The following is a 16,599-nucleotide window of genomic DNA, read 5'->3' on the forward strand; positions in this document are numbered from 1 at the left end:
AGTGCTTGTGTGTGTGTATGTGTGTGTGTGTGCATGAATGCATGTGTGCACATGCATAAGTGGGTGCAAGTGGAGGTGTGTGTACATGAGGGTATAGGTCAAAGGTCAATCTCAGGAGTCATTGCTCAGGCACTATCTGCCTTGTTTTGAGGCAGGGAGCTCCTAGCACAGAGCCCTTTCAGTAGATGGCACTTACTGGCCGGTGAACTCAAAGGATCTGCCTGCCTCCACCTCCCCTGCCTTCTTGCCTGATTTTTCTTTTAACCTGAGTTTAGAAAACAAATTCAGGTGCTAGTATTTGCCGGGCTCTGGTTTAATTTTTGTACTCTGAAGCAATTGTTGGTGGTCAAAGTCATCCCCAAACAACTTTGGGCGGATCATTATCTTCAAAGGAAGCCCCAGGTCTTGTCTGCCTGGGTTTCAGTAGCTGAGAACATTCTCGTCTCGCATTTCCACCTGCTGATAGCATTTAGCAGAAAGGTCTAAGTGTATTAATAATGGGTCGGAAACGAGTGTGTTTACATAATTTTTAATAAATGCAATCTTCTCGTTTTCTTTTCATTAATGCATTACTGTTCTTAGTAGCTTTTAATTTCTCTTGCCTTTTAGGAAAGCCTGCGTGCCGGATGATTTTCCTTCTTAAATGGCACTTTGGCATCCAAAACCCACCAGTAAGCTCTGAGAAACTATTCCCACAAGAGTCGGCTGGAAAAAAGCTTTTCCAGTAAGTGAGTCAGTGTTTCTAAGATGCTAATAACCGTGCTGATTTGGTCCCTCCTTGGGTTGCAGTTAAAATTAATTGGAAAACAACAACAAAACACTCATGCGCTTCGCACAGAAGCCGAACAGTGTCAGGAAGTGGGAGCGGATCCCGTAGTAAAAAACGCACCCTTTTGGTGACATTGAAGACTAGTGGCTTAGCATAAGAAGATATTTTTCTTCATATTTTAAAATGATTTGTGTGAAAAGGAAATCTAGCTTGGCTGTCCTTTGTCATGTTTTATTTTATTTGGGGTCACATACATGCCGGTGTCTGGGCGTTGGTAGAAGTATGTGAGTGCAGTACCTGCAGAGGCCAGAAGAGGGCACCAGATTCCCTGGAGCGGGAGTTAAGGTGGTTGTGAGTTGTTGCGTGGGTGCTGGGGATAGAACGCAGGCACTCTGTAAAACCTAGAAGCGCTCTTAAGCACTGAGCCGTCTTTCCATCCCCAGTGCTGGTATAGAAATAGTTCTCTGCTGGTTAACCAGCACAGCTATGCTACAGCAATGCCGGATGCCATGGAGACAGCAAGGTTTCAAAAACTATTATAGAATCAGTGTGCGCAGAGGTCCCCCTATGTGACTTCTTCTTTAACTTGACACTCTGGGCAGCTCATCATTCATCTGTACATTGTATAGCTTCTCAGAAAGGTCAAATAATGTGCCTGAGAACCGTTGCACTCGGTGGTGTGATTACCCTCCTCACCCTGCTTCAAATACCTGCCAACCTTGGGATCAGTCACGTCACCCTTTTGAGACTCCCTGGGCTCTTTCTGACTATTCTTCGGTCTTTCGGGTTAATTTCCTCCCTCTGTCACTAATCTCTAATTTGGAAACTCTCTGTGTGCACACACGTACGGTGGACTGGGGCATACATGTGCCAGAATGCTTGTGTGGAGGTCAGAAGAAAACCTATGAAGTCAGTTCTCTGCCTCCATTTTTATGTGAGCTCCAGGGTCATGAGGACGGCACAAGCCCTTTGCTCGCTGAGCCTTATTTCGGGACCCTAGTTTCTACTTTTTGTTCCACATATCCTGGGTCTCTAGTCTATGTCTTCCTCAGTCCTGTCCAGAGTTTAAAATACCATCTAAATGTACATGACTGCTATATATGGCTGGGATGATGAGCCCTGTCATACATCCTGCTGCCTACTTGACACCTCCTCTTGGATCTCTCAGAGACATCTCACACCCAACACGTACAGAACTCGACTCTTGATTTTCCTTCTCAGACTACTTCAGAGTTCTCCCAGCTCGGTAGACAATGTCAGTCCACCTCCAGGGTGCACAGATCAGAAACAATGCTTGTTACCCTTTGTCCTCCCTTCAAACCCCGAACATGCCTCAGTCCCACGGCCTCCACCTCCAAAATGGAGCTCAGAGTCATCCACTTCTCCGTACCCCTATGCCTCAGAGTCTCTGGACGACTGAGACCCTCTTACGTAGCATTTGCATATAACCTGTCTTGGTTACCCTGAAGGTTCTAACTCACCTCTGGCCTACTTAATTAAAGTATGTAACGTGTATGACTTGCAAACAGATGCGATGTTAAATTGTTTAGGCAATATCAAAAGAGAAAAGAAAAATACTACAGCAGTTAAGTGCAATGTTGGGGTGGGCGTTTATGTGCATCTCCAGAGCGTGTGGAAGTCAGGGGACTACTTTTAGTAGTCAGATTTCTCAATCTAATGTCAATCTCAGAGATTAAACTTAGGTTGTCACGATTTCATGGAAAGTACTTTTCTCCTCTGAGCCATCTCATGGGCCCGAACATTGAAAATGGTTTTTTCACTAGCCTACAGTCTTCTAGAGGTACCTATTGATCCCTCAAATAAATTCAGACTGCTTCTCATGGCTACCTTTCTAACCTTTAAGCACACCAACCTAAAATATTTTATCCAATCTAGTGTACACTTACAAGTCACCCAAAGGACCAGTGATTGGAGACTGGGGAATTCAATGGTCAGTTGCTTGTGCTATATGTATAGATTGTGCGGGAAGAGGTAGAAATTTTTCCCTAAATTTAGATGGTTTGGAAAGTAAAGGCTTAAAGCCAAATACTAAAAAGTATAAGGTTTGGTAAGAATTAAATTTTTTTTTCCTTGCAACTCACCCTGAGGCCTCAAACTTCTCCCTCCCTCCCTCCTTCTCTCCCTCCCTCCTTCTCTCCCTCCCTCTCTCCTCTCATCTCCTCTCCTCTCTCTCTCTCTCTCTCTCTCTCTCTCTCTCTCTCTCTCACACACACACACACACACACACACACACACACACACACACACACATCTCTATAGAAACAAAATGGAACCTGCCTAAAGGAAATGTCCAAGACACAGTTTTATAGCATCTTGGGGAAAAATTATGGCTTTTCCTTGAGGGACAACCAATTCAACTCGTGTGGGTCAACTCTAGTATCTATTTGCTGGCTGTTCTAAGTAATCCATTAACTTTTTTCATTATGAAATCTTGTGTTTCTTTAGAAGGAACAGTATGGAGATACCCCCCCACCCCCCCACCCCCCCACCCCCCCACCCCCCCACCCCCCCACCCCCCCACCCCCCACCCCAGTCCGTTTAGCATCCGCAGGGAATGTTTTGTTAAATCCCACTTCGTCCTCAGGGAACTCTTGCCTGCAGACATTTCCTCTCTTGGTTCTCGACTGCGGCAGGTTTCTACTCAAGCCTGCTGGGCTTGGTTCTTGTAACATCCCCCACACATTTTAGCGCTAAGGTAACTTTATTTATCTTTGTGCTGACTAATCTTATGTCAACTTGCCGTGCAAAGTAGAGTCCCCTGAAAGGAGGGAACCTCAACCAAGAAAAAATATACCTCCATAAGATCCGGCTATAAGGCAGTTTCTTTACTAGTGGTCGATGGGGGAGGGACAATAAGCAGCATCCCCCACAGCCTCTGCATCCGATCCTGCCTGCAGGTTTCTCCACAGGCCAACCAGGCTAGCCAAAGATCCTACGAGAAGTGGGGGCCACTGTGGGGTGCACCTCGAGCTCTGGCCCCATCCCAATCTCTCTGCTCCTCCCAGCTGCGTTTTGTTCCATGATTGAGCAGACTCATCTCGTCCTACCTTCACCAAAGGAAAGGGCTCTGAAGCTCACATTTCCCCAGCCCACGTGGATTCGCTTTCTTCTGGTGAGAGGAACAACTCAGAATAGAATTGACATAAATAATGTAGGGAAAAAGCGCTCTCTCTCTCTCTCTCTCTCTCTCTCTCTCTCTCTCTCTTTCTCTCTCTCTCTCTCTCTCCTCTTTTTTTTCTCCAGGTATTTATAAAAAACAAATGTTAGAGATTAGCAACGGTCAGTGACCCAAGTTCATGTTTTAAGAGACAACATATTTTTATAACAAGCAACCTAAAGATGAAGAGTTTTGTGGTCATTGTGTGCATGCACATGTGTGTGTGTGTGTGTGTGTGTGTGTGTGTGTGTGTGTGTGTGTGTGTGTGCATGAGCGTGCCTTTACTACCTTTTTTTCTTTAAGGCTGGATCTCTTATTGAACCTGGAGCTGGGCTAGTAGCCAGTAAATCTTAGCAATCTTCCTGCCTCTCCCTTCCACAGCACTGAGTGACAGGGCCAGACAACTACACCTGGCTTTTTGACTGGGTGCTGGGGATTTGAACCTAGGTCCTCATGCTTAAGCAGCAAACACTGAGTCACCTCTGCAGCAGCCCTTGTTATTTTTGTTGCTTCGGCCACACCAGAACACCTCTGCATGCTGCTTTCTACCAAGTGATTAATGTACACATCTTATTGTAGATTTTCCCAAATCACCATACTTTCAGTCCCATCATCTCATACTCCCTACAGAATGTGGAAAACCCTCCAGTGGCTGAACTGGGAGACCCTCCTCCTGAGACAGCTGTGGAGTGATGGGTTTCCTTGGTTTTGGTGAATCCTGGTGCCTTTTGGAGGGTCTAGGAAGGATGCTAAATTTTGTTGAAATCGGTGTCTTTAAATTGTAATGCTGAGGTCACCGTATAATTCTTATGGTCACGGTGATCTGAAACAGCCTATTATAATAAAATATATTTTGAGTTGTGTGGTAGAGCTCCACCTCCCTATGCTGTAGGCAGCCATTTCTTTGGGGACAACATGCTTGCCCAGCATCCATTTAAATTAGAGGTCATCACAAATAGTTCATTGTGGTCCAAGGGGGGGCTGAAGGTTCAGGTGCTAAGACTTCTTGACCTGTATTAATTTAGTTTTCCAAATAAAAGTTAATGAATGAAAGTGATTCTCTAAAAAAAAAAACAAACAAACAAAAAACAAAACAAAACAAAAAAACAGGTTAAAAGTACAATTAGAGCCTCCTAGCCGGTGGGAGATCTGCCTTAAAATCTAAAATCTACTTGGGCCAAGATTCTGCTCACCTTGAATTAATATTCAGGATATTACTGCTCTTCTCTCTTGGAAGTTCAATGTAAGCGTTTAGACACTGGAACTTTTTTTTTTTAAACAGGCAAATTCGTGTCTGTGCTATTCACAGCTCGCTCTCTCTCTCTCTCTCTCTCTCTCTCTCTCTCTCTCTCTCTCTCTCTCTCTCTCTCTTCCTTTCTCATTTTGTGCTGTGAATGTTCTTATGTGACACCCGGGCGCCTCCACCTTAGATGCTGAATCATTTTCCCCCTTGTCAAATCGGTTTACCAAATTGCTTTCCGATCATGACTCCACAGGGCGGACTCCCCCACTCGACATGGAGGCGAGTTTACCTTAACAGCGTGTGGCAAGCAACATTGAAAGATGCACGGAAAACATGAACGAATGAACACTTGTGACCACCACGGGTCCACATACTAGGACGTAAAGCACACCGAGGACCAGGGTGAATCCTGAATTGTAAATGTTTATGGAAGGTATGGTTTGAATGTGAAATGTCCACCCTCCATTTAAACTACCTGGACCCCCAGCTGGTGTCGCTGTTTGGAGAGGCTGTGGAACCTGAGGGGCTGTCCTCGATGGGCTAGGAAAGGCACATCTGTCCCTGTTTCCAGCAATAGCGGCATACTTTCTAGTTAGCCACAAGGTATCTGAGCTACAGAACAAGATCTAGAGGTCATTGACTGAGCTACAGTAAGGTATCCTTGCTATGACGGACTGTAGTCCTTAAACTCTGAGCCCAAATATATCCTTCCTTCTTTCCCTCCTTCCTTCTTTCCTTCCTTCCCTTCTTCCTTCTTTCCTTCCTTCCTTCCTTCTCTCCTTCCTTCCTTCCCTCTTTCCCTCCTTCCTTCCTTCTCTCCTTCCTTCCCTCCTTCCTTCCTTCTTTCCTTCCTTCCCTCCTTCCTTCTTTCCTTCCTTCCTTCTCTCCTTCCTTCTTTCCTTCCTTCCTTCCCTTCTTCCTTCTTTCCTTCCTTCCTTCCCTTCTTCCTTCCTTCCTTCCTTCCTTCCTTCCTTCCTTCCTCCTTCTTTCCTTCCTGCCTGCCTGCCTGCCTGCCTTCCTTAAGTTACTGTGTCAAGCACTCTGTCCTGACAATAAGAGAAAGAACTAATAAGAGCATAATACTGGGAACCCTGACTTTTCTGCCTTGGGCTAACCTAGAAGCAAAATTCTATATGACTATAATCCTGAAAGAACAACTTTAGTAATTTGAGTAGACTCAATGCAAATATTTGCAAGCCCTGAGGCAATTAAACTTGTTACTTTCTTCAATAAAATGTTTGTATCCCAATTAAAATGAGAACATAGTTGGATTTTTTTTGCACCCTGAATTATTGCATAGAGAAATTTAAGAGTTAAGAGGAAGAAGACAAAAACTCTGGATTCCTGGTTATTAAAATATTATTGCCACTCAAACATTTCTCATTAGGAATTGATCATTGCCAAATAAATATACATGAAAAATGTCCCCGCGTATATATGAGAGGGTCTGTGCTTTTCCTTAGTGCTTCATACTATTTATGCGTTAACTTCAACTTAACACTTCTGCACTGTCTCCTCCAATGTGAAACATGATTCAAAGCCAAACGATATTAAATACAGTGGGAAAGCATTAGTTATGGAGGATGCTACATTTGCATAATGTATTGCAATTTCATCTAATGGGAGAATATCTTAACTCTCCAAATATTTCACAATGGATATTTTATGCTAACAAAACAACGGCTAACCTAGAGGCTATGTGCAAACAGAAACATGCCACCAAATGTACAGTGAGTATAATTTCCCCATTTGTTCTCTCAGTGTGCAGAATTTGATTGCTGGGTTCTTTCTGGAACGATGGCCCCTTTTGTGTTTTTATTTCCGTCTACAGACACTGAGATCTGTCCCTCTGTCACTGCAATGCCTCCTTAGGAGGGAGCCGTATTTCAGTGAACGTAATTAAACCATCACCAACAGGACTTCCATTAGTCAGAGCAGAGAGCTACTCTATACTCCATACACAGCAAAGTAGTTTGCATTCTGCTGCGGGGGAAAGGCCAGTAAATATTTCATGAGCTCTTCTCGATTGGATTGTTTATTTCACGACATTTAAAAGAGATACTTAATTTTTCTCAGCAGCTATTTTTTTTTTTTTTTTGTCATCGAGTTAGAGAAATAGATATTAAGGACAAAATTTGCATGGGATGCCCAAAGCTGGTATTTTCTCGGAGTGAGGTTTACTGTGCGCATAAAAAATAAATCTCGTGGTGTTCTTTGGAAGATGCCCTTGGCATCTCCTGTGTTTTCTAAAGCTATATTCTGGTAATGTTCTGTATCTAAGGTGTGGGGAGGCGGGGATTGTAATTTGATCGCTGTGGCTTGATAAAATTCGGGTTTCACGGTATATTAAAAATGGACACTAGAGGGCGCTCTTTGATCTTCTTTTTCTTTGGCCTGGCAGCCGATGTCGGTGCACCCGTGCACTGAAAAATCCCCCAGTGTTCTAAGCAGGACAAAATCGTAGTGATATACGCGGTACAGAGATACCCTAAGGTTTAGAAGGGAGTCAGAGGGGTTCTAGCAGGGGTAACTCCTTAATTAATTCAGAATTAGTAAGAAGCAATGCTTTGTATCCCAACCCTGGTGGCTGTTATCTTTTGATAATTACTTAATTCCTTCGGTTGCAAGGAATTTTATTAGATTTCAAGCTCTTGCTAAATGTCAAACGATTCTAAAAATAGTTGGGAATATTAGACTATGTTAAATAATTAGTGCTCTCAAGCTCTGCCGTGAGGATTTTGAGTAAAGCACACACCTAGCACCGGTTAAGAAACCAATTATAGAATCCCCAACTGTCACACCTAGCAGCTCCGTGCTCCCCAGTGTCTCCCTTGGTACTGAATAGCATCAAGGAGCTGTCCAACAGGCTTTGTTCGCTCCTTTCTGCCCTTTGCCGAGCAGACTCCCTCTCCTGTTTGAGTACAAAGAAAAGATAAAGTTCTAGAATTACCTTTTCTGTTTGTTTGTTTGCCCAGGGTTTCACACAGCCCCGGAATGGCCTTGAAGGCCTTAGGTTACAGAGCCCAGCTTTGAACTCCTGACTCCCCTGCCTCCACTTCCTGGGGATTAGAATAGTAGGGTCGCACCACCATTTCCGGCCTCTGAATTAGCCTAAGCTGTTGCGTGGCCGTGTTTACCAAGTCTCATTTTCCAAGGTAAGAACATTGAGGGCCAGCAGGATGGCTCACTGGGTAAAGGCCATCAAGCCTGATTACCGAATTTTTGATTCCTGGGACTCCAAGGGTTGGAAAAGAGACTCAACGGGCACAGGTTGTCCTCTGTTCCACATGTACACGTGAGCACACATGGGCGAGTAAGTGAAATAAGACAGAAACCCAAAGAATCTTCAAAGAAAAGTGTATGTTCCCATTTCACGGGGAAGGAAGGAAAGAGGAGGTATTGGGGGCGTCAAACAATTCACATTGGGGCAGAACATGAGAAGAGTCAGGGCTGGATCCTGGGTTTCCCGTCTTTAAAGAAATGAGTTAAAGGGCCTGTCTGCTGTCATTTGTGAGGGAGTATTTCTCAACTCAGAGAGACATGCTTGCCCTGAAGACAGCTTGAAAGCCATTGTGGCTGGTTTCCAGTCTCCTTTTACAGGCTCAGGGCCAGATTCCAACTTTCAGGGTCTCTGAAAGTTAGTCCATGGTCACTGACTTGTGCTAGCCAGCGGACCGGGAACAGCAGTAGTGAGACTTCCAGGTAGAGAAGCGACGGAGGGGAAGGGGGTGAGGAGAGTGACTCTGCACACCCTTGTCCCTTGAAGCCACACATTCAATCGGCAGCCTTGAAAACCAGTGACACCGCCATCAGTCTGCATACCAGGAGGCTAGCAATCAGCAGAGAATTCAGACATAAATGAGAGAAGCAAGCCTTTGTGGCTTAAGCCTTGGAGACCTCAGGGTCTCATACTGAGGCACCATGATGTGGCTTAGTGTGATGACACACAAGGGAAGGACGTCAGACAGGTGAGAAAGCCAAATGCTATCGGCAAAAAAATGTGGCCAAAGGACCAATTTATTTTGTGTTCTGTATGTATGATGGTATGCACGTATGTGTGCAGGGTGGCATGCATATGATTGCATATGTGTGTGCACCTTTGCGTGCAGGCACTGGAGGCCCAGGGATGACGTCGCGTGTCTTTTTATGGCTCTCCAGTTTATGCCTCAGTTGAGCTCTTTCAACTGAACCCCGAGCTCACTGATCAGATACATTTGCTAATCATCTCACCCCAGGGATCCTATCTCTGCCTCCCAACGTTGAGATTGCAGTGGGCCACCACACCTTTCCAGCTTCCACACGAGCACCAGAACTCCGGTCCCCAACTCAAACACCTACTCTAAAAGCTGAAACAAAAACAACACAAATCAAAACTCAGTTTTTAACTTAGTAGCTTCTAATAACATTGTTACGAGAATGAATACAGCTAGGTTACTAAGTAATATTTACTGTCCTCCTAGGATGTTGTTGTTCAAGCTTTATCTAAGAAAGTCAGTGAGGCATTATTGTGCTCGACCCATCTGATCAGAAAGCCCCAGGCTTCTCTGAGGAGGAGAGGCACAACAGTTAGTCTGAGTCTTCCGGCCTCGAGGAGCCAGGAGTAAACAGAGAACACACATTCACCATCAGTCCGTCCCGACAGGGATGAATATTGAGAATGGCCCATATTGGTAGTTTTGAATCCTTCATCCATACTCAGTATTGTCCCCAGTGACCCTAAGGTCTGCAAGCTGAAGCACAGCCTTTCTTGCCTCCATCTGTCCCCAGCCTTCTCCTAGCTCCTGGGCCCATGGCAAGGCTCAGAACTTTCTGCTTCTCCCAACAGGGGGGCAGTTCAGGAAAGCCTCTGCCTACACCTCACTTCCTTAGCTCAGTGGCAGAGAGATGCGGTGCCTTTGACAGGTAAAATGGCAGCCATTGCTCAGGGCCCACGTAAAAAGAAGCTGTGGGTTTCTGTTTACTTTTCCAGAGTTTCCCAAACCAAAAAAAAAAAAAAAATTTTTTTTTAAAACTGCCACCTATTTGAGTCCAAGATAACTTGGATCCAAGATAAACTTGAAGTATGGTCTGCTGTAATTCTAACCTTAGAAAGGAAGGAACTCCAGGGAAAGATGTCGCAGGCCATACATCTCATAGTTAATTCCAGTGCATGTTTATTTGGCATTGACAAAAGAGGATGCTGCCTGCTTCTCTTCCTTTGTGCTCTGAGGATGCCCTGTGAGCTCGCACCAGCATACATGAAGGCACCAGCTGAAAATGGCCACACACCCCAGTGGCGGCAGCGCTTTCCTTTCTGTTTTTAATCCTACCACGCTGCTGCTAGTTTACGTACAGAACCCTACATCAATAGGAGCGAGTCCAGCCACCAAACGACGAGAATACTTGAACACAAAGTTTATTTAAGGATAAAACACGTTAAAAATTATTTGGTTGATTTGTAAAAAGTGAAGGACTGGGTTTGAGGGTCAGGAAGGGCTGGGTGAGGTTCTCCAGGTCTGCAATCATCATCTCCAGTGGCCGAAGCTGGCACGGCAAGGTGGAGGCCAGAGCAGGAGGGAAGGAGCTAAGCATGGGCTAAGGGCAGTGCCGGAGAGGCTCCGCAGAGAGAACGGCAGCTTTATTGGAAATCACGGCAACAGCCTTGTCTGTAACCACGGCGATCCTGAAAGAGCACGGGACAGACCGACTTTTCCGGCCAGATTTCCCATCAGACTTCTGAGAGCAGAGCTGTCCCTGACTGGCTTATGGCCTGCACCGAGGTTCCCAGTGCCAGCTTCGGCATTCAGGTAAACGCGTGCTTTCCTCCTGTTGGCTTTGAGAAGCTACTATTGCATGGTGTGGAAGAGGAGCCGGGAACGCTGGTGTCCTCCGGATCTGACAGCTGGAGGAAGGTGGCGTGAGTTTGAGAGGTTGTTTTGACTTGGGGGCACACACTTTTATACCTACAGGGACTGAAGGAAGCACCCTGAGTTCATTATGAGGTTGCGCCTGATTGATAGACAAAATGCCACAGGGAGATCTGGGTCATGATGAGAAGAAGGGTCCACACTTGAGGTTCCACTGAAGAATTAGAGGCTGTGGACAGAACAGACATGTCAGTTCAACAGGGTTCCGACCTACCCACCGGGCAGCACTCACATAAAAGGGAAGTTCTTAGGGAAAGGGGAAAATTCAAATGGCCCGAAATAACAAAGCAAAAAAAAAAAAAAAAAAAAAGGCAAATGAATCCAACCTCTAAGAGAGCCCTGTGTACCTCAGAAAGAGAGCTGGGAAATCAAATGCCCAAGTGATTGGCTTTCTGTCTGCTTGGCTCTTTTTTCTGGAGCTCATGGGTCTCCTGCCTCAACCTCCTAGTAGCTGGGATTATAGGTATGTCCTACCAGTCCAGCTAAGACTGCCAACATAGCACAAGAGGGCTTGGGGGTCAGATTCATGTCTTGGGGGCCAGCACAGTCTTTAAATTACTAAATCATTTTTTCGTAATTGCCCGCTTCTTTTAGACAAAGGACCAGGGACCCAAGAAGGTTTTGTTTTGTTGTGAGAGTACCGGAACTCCTTTGGTATTCCCCTCCTTTTCTGGGGCTATCTGGGATTTGCACAGGCAAGAAGCTCACTGGACTCCAGTGAGCTTCTCCTTGTGGGTAAGGAGCTTCCTCGGTCACTTAGCTGCCTGTCCCCTTCAGGAGAAGTCCCACCTCTGCAGCTCCGTCCGTCTTCTTGCAGGGATCCAGTCACGCAACTGCACAGAGGCCCGTCGACCCTGCTGGTGCAGACCTGCTCACAGCCGCCATTGTCTTCACACCAATCCAGCCCTGAAAATGGGGGTGCAGGAGACTTAATGGCAGAAATAGCATCATGATCAAGGTGGAGGAGGGGCTTCAGAGAGAGGGGAGAAGAGAGAGTTGTCAAAAGCCAACGAAAAGGTTTTCCTGGAGGACACAGGCAGTCGTCTGCTCATACCGGTGTCTCTCGCATCTCCTCCTCATGACGGACGCACATCACCAGGGAGGCACGCCTGAGCCCCGAACTCCCACTGTCTTAGTAATCTATAGTGTGTTCTAAGGAACATACGTACTCTTTCTCCTAATGGGTCCCACTGAAATGATCTGTTCTTTGTGCTCTTTTGAATAATCTGTGGCGATCCTGGAATTTTGTGGGCAATTCTGAAAGACAGAACACCAGAGGGAGATTTCACACAATTAGGCTGATAACTTATTCTCCACCATGTTTCCGCCTCCAAGAGAGACGGTGGCTTCGGCCTCCAGCGCTACTGCTGCTCAGATTAATTAGAACCAATGCATTCTTGATCATCGAGCCCACTGGGACTCTGGGCTTTATGTCAAGCAGAATTAAATATACCCTCCACACTGGAACGAGATTCAACGAGGCTCTGTGCTCAGGAATGAGAATGGTTGGATCTCATCTGATAATAACCTATGCCGCACCATCTGCGAGTGGCTCTGGCCATAGCTCACATCTCGCTCCTGTAAACATGACGTAAGCTTAAAGATGGGGTGGGAAGGGCCAGGAATGAGACTCTAGAGCAATGTGATCTTGAAGGTGGAGCCACCCGTGATGAGGACGTCAGCCTGGCATAGGGGAGGCGACAGCTTCACCCCTTATCTGCAACCCCATCCAGTTCCAGGCTATCAGACTCTAGTGCGGACCTGATGAACTATGGGTACTCAGATACACGGTATTCTGAGTTTGGGAGCCAACGGAGGGGAGTTCAGCCCACAGGCTGTTTAATTCAGCATGCATGACTCGAGATACCCCTCCAGACGACTGTGATGGTCCTCACCCAAGCCAATCTCAGCTGCTCACGGCACACACTTTCTTGGAGACATTTTCAAGGTGTTCCAACAGCAGACTAAACACTACTGGCACTTAGAGGCCCATCACACTGTTAGCACCGTACACCGCACAGCTTAGCTCTCCTATACGGTAACTCCACTCGAGATGTCGGTGGCACCAGGATGCATTGTTTAGTGTGAGGTCAATGACCTTGTGGTATGTCTGAGACTGACGACCCAGACATCATCCCACTATACTTTCTCCTTCAAATACGGCCACCCACCCCCGAGCACATTTGGAGGACTCCATTGCGGACGCCTGGTGTCCACAGTCACTGTGGAGCAGTAAGAGCAAGGCTGAGCGCTTGGTTTATTATTATTTTTTTTTTTACACTTACAATCTTGCAAGAGTATTTCTCTGAGTCACAGAGGGACACTGCACAGTGAAGATGAACTTCATCGTAGTCTCCGATGAATTTGAAGACGGTGACGTGGAAACGACAGGTTAGGGACACTCCGTTCTCCTCGATGCCAATGGTGTTATCCTTGATGTTCTGACACCTATTCAAGAAAAGAAAACTTGATAGACCGCTAACCTTGTTTATATTCTCTGAGAGGTTAACCCTTGCCTTCGTAGCAAGCTCCCACATTTCCTATAAAATGGCCGTAGACGCTATGGTGGCTTCGCCTTTGGAAGTGACCTCAGGGTGACTTCGGTAAGCTGTTTATTATCGGCCCCTCCGATTTTCCGCTGTTTGTTTTGAGACATCGACTGCCACCTTGAATTGTTATCTGAACGGCTACTGCCTGTGGGGACTGCTCTCAATTTCCCCACGCTTCGGGATCTCAGTCCACCCCCTCACCGTGCTGTGTTCTACAGAGGACAATTTAACAGACACATGTCTTACTTCCTCAGCTTTCCTCAGTTAATTATCGGTGTTGGCAGGGGCCCTGATTCAAGCCCCTCGGGGACTCTTCCCACACTAAAGTAGGAAGGAGCTGGAGGAAAGGCGGAGCCAGTTGGGGGTGGGGGGAATCCGTCCCAGAGATTGCTTTGGTGGAGGGGGGGGCTCCCTCTTTCCCACCTCCTTGCCCTCTAGTCAATACTCAGTTCCCACCAGCGCCACATCCCCCAGGTTGGTCGTTTTGCTTTGGCAGACATTTAAAACTTCTCCAATGTAGTCTCCTTCGCTCAGTTCTCCTCATCATGCTTCCCCCCACTGGAAGACCTTTTTGTTCTGCTTTCTTGGGTCCCAATTGATAGCGCCCACCTCCATATAACTATCTCTTACTCTCGTGCCTGGACCAGGCTCGAGCAACACAGCTGCACCCTACCGAGTTCTCCAGTCTAAGGACCAAGTCACAATCATGACTGTGGCTCCGACACACTCCACGGCATATTGGAAAATCATTTCTGGATAGATGAATGAGGGAAGGAAGGAGGGAGGGAAGGAAGGAACGGAGGAAGGAAGGAAGGAAGGAAGGAAGGAAGGAAGGAAGGAAGGAAGGGAGGAAGGAAGGAAGAAGCTGTGACCACTGTGAGTCGACGGAAGCCAAAAGACTTTCTAGGTGATAAAGATTTTAAAAGGTGCCCAGTTTTTCTTTTTGTTTCTTCCCCCACCCCCCAAAGCCCGCAGGATTAAATAGCTCAGCAATAAGGAAAATTAAAAACTGAAGTTATCCTTCAGCGTTCCCACACCTATTACTTTTCGTAATTAGACAAAATGCAACTTGCTTCTCAAAGCAATAGTCTCTTAAACGCCTCGAAAGGAAAACTAAGCGTGCCAGCTTCCTCTGTCATTATCACTCATTTGGAGGGTCTAAATCAGTTTAAGGATTTTCAGTCTCCCAATCGTCACAGGGACCTTCCCTCTTGAGCTAAGCCCCCACTTTTCTCTCATGTGGATGCGTAAAGTTTAGGTAACAGACAATCTTGCAACGGAGCCGAAGGGAGCAGGGATAGCTATCTGGATGTCTCTCTTAAAGCGAGAAAATACATGTCTCAATTGACACTGGTCCTTTCTCCTGCCTAGGCACTGGAACAGAAGGGAGAAGTTGCCTGGGTCCCCAGATTACTGGGCTGGTGGTGGAAGCTGGTATTGCCTCTGCCCTCCACATCACTGGGGAGGGAAAACTGCCCATCCGCCCCGACTCCCTATGTGTGAGGGGCTCCATTTTGCAGCTGAGCCCATTCTCCCATGGGCTCATGGTGGGAGGGGTACAATAAGCACACACCTCTAGTAAAGGTGAGAAGGACTGATGGATTCTCGCTCTCTCTGAGGATGAAATGATTTCCCACATAACAACGGTTTAATCTGAAGGCCTTTATGTAGGCAGACCCAGGAGTAAGCGGAGATTTACGAACATGCTTGCTGGCCTGCTATCCCCCTCTGGGTCGAGCCCATTAAATACTATTTTTAAAATGCTAAATACCACCTCGTCCTTCAAAGGAGACCTGAGCATTGTCATTTGGGTTTGTAGCTGAAGAATGGCTCGTGTCTTAGCTCTTTCATTTGCTACAAGAACTGTGGACTGGGAGGGAAGGAATGTGTGAGGGGAGAAATGGCTCTGTTAATACCGTCTTCAAGGACTGAGGCACACCTGGTAGTTTCCAAGTGGCTCCCTCTGTCTCTTGGAGGGCTGACCGTCCATTCAGAGAGACAAGGGCTTTAGTGAGATCACTGCTGGAAAACCGTGTATAACACACCTGGACGGTGCGCCAGATGTCACCAGGGTTTTTAGGTCACTTCTCTGGTTCTTGCTGGTTGGTGGCCTTATGTGAGCTCTGCCTAGCTTCTCTGAGAGGTGGTGTCATCAGCAAGACGGTGGCTATCTATAACTTTGCCAGAGCCAGGCCCCTCTTCTCTCAGAGCACAGATTCCTTTTCCTGCACCCACAAAGCCCACAACAGCTTCTGGGGCAGCACTGGTCCACCACGGAGGTAGATGAAACCAGAGAAGTTCAATGGTGCCTTCTTCCAACAAGGGTGATCCAGGATGGGTAAATCACCTGCCCTTCGTGGGAGTCTGAACTCAAATTAGATGTGCTCTGTTCTTAGCGAGCGCAATGGGGCCTGAATGTGAGGCCAGCATTGACAGAAGCTGACTAACCACGTCAGTGACCTAGACAGACAGACGAGCAAAGGCAAGACCCAGGAAGACTTGGCATCTCCTAGAATCCAATCATCCCCGAAATTCACCCACATTTGTGATTGAGTTTGTGATCACTACATCCTTTTTTTAATTTTCATGTAAGTTGAATAGCCCTGGCTTCTACCAGTTATGATAGAAAAAACTCTGACTTAACGTAAGAGTCCTTGCACCGGGTGAGGAAACCATCGGAGAGTCAGACGATGGCGATGTGCCCTTCTGCAGGAGAACTACAACGTTGCTGTGTTCTACACTTAAGCCAAGTACACTTCTTTGCATATGTATGCCATCATAGTGAAATAAATTATTAGAATATTTATTAGCGTGTGGGTAAATCGCCTGGCACAAGCCATGTTTTTACTCATGCCTGATGTTTGGCCTTCTCATTCATTAGCTGAATAAATTCCATTGTGCAACCGTCTTTCAGGAAATATACGAGGGGGTAGGCGTATGATAATGGGTGTGAA

The 16,599-nt window shown here is 46.5% G+C and overlaps 1 protein-coding gene across 3 annotated transcripts in view; it reads right to left on the reverse strand.

Annotated features, from left to right (window-relative positions):
* Positions 1-10,569: 10,569 nt before the first annotated feature.
* The window catches only part of Tecta (tectorin alpha), a 71,772-nt gene continuing 65,742 nt past the window's right edge, over positions 10,570-16,599 (reverse strand). For 2 of the 3 annotated variants that reach the window (XM_039081047.2, XM_008766130.4), the window contains 4 exons: positions 13,382-13,544; positions 12,266-12,353; positions 11,886-12,002; positions 10,570-11,265 (listed from right to left, as the gene is read on the reverse strand). In XM_039081047.2, coding sequence (XP_038936975.1) covers positions 11,165-11,265; positions 11,886-12,002; positions 12,266-12,353; positions 13,382-13,544 — 469 coding nt within the window. In that variant the 3' untranslated portion in view covers positions 10,570-11,164. 3 annotated transcript variants of the gene reach the window in all.

Source organism: Rattus norvegicus, chromosome 8 (genome assembly GCF_036323735.1).
Source record: "Rattus norvegicus strain BN/NHsdMcwi chromosome 8, GRCr8, whole genome shotgun sequence".
Lineage (NCBI taxonomy): Eukaryota > Metazoa > Chordata > Mammalia > Rodentia > Muridae > Rattus > Rattus norvegicus.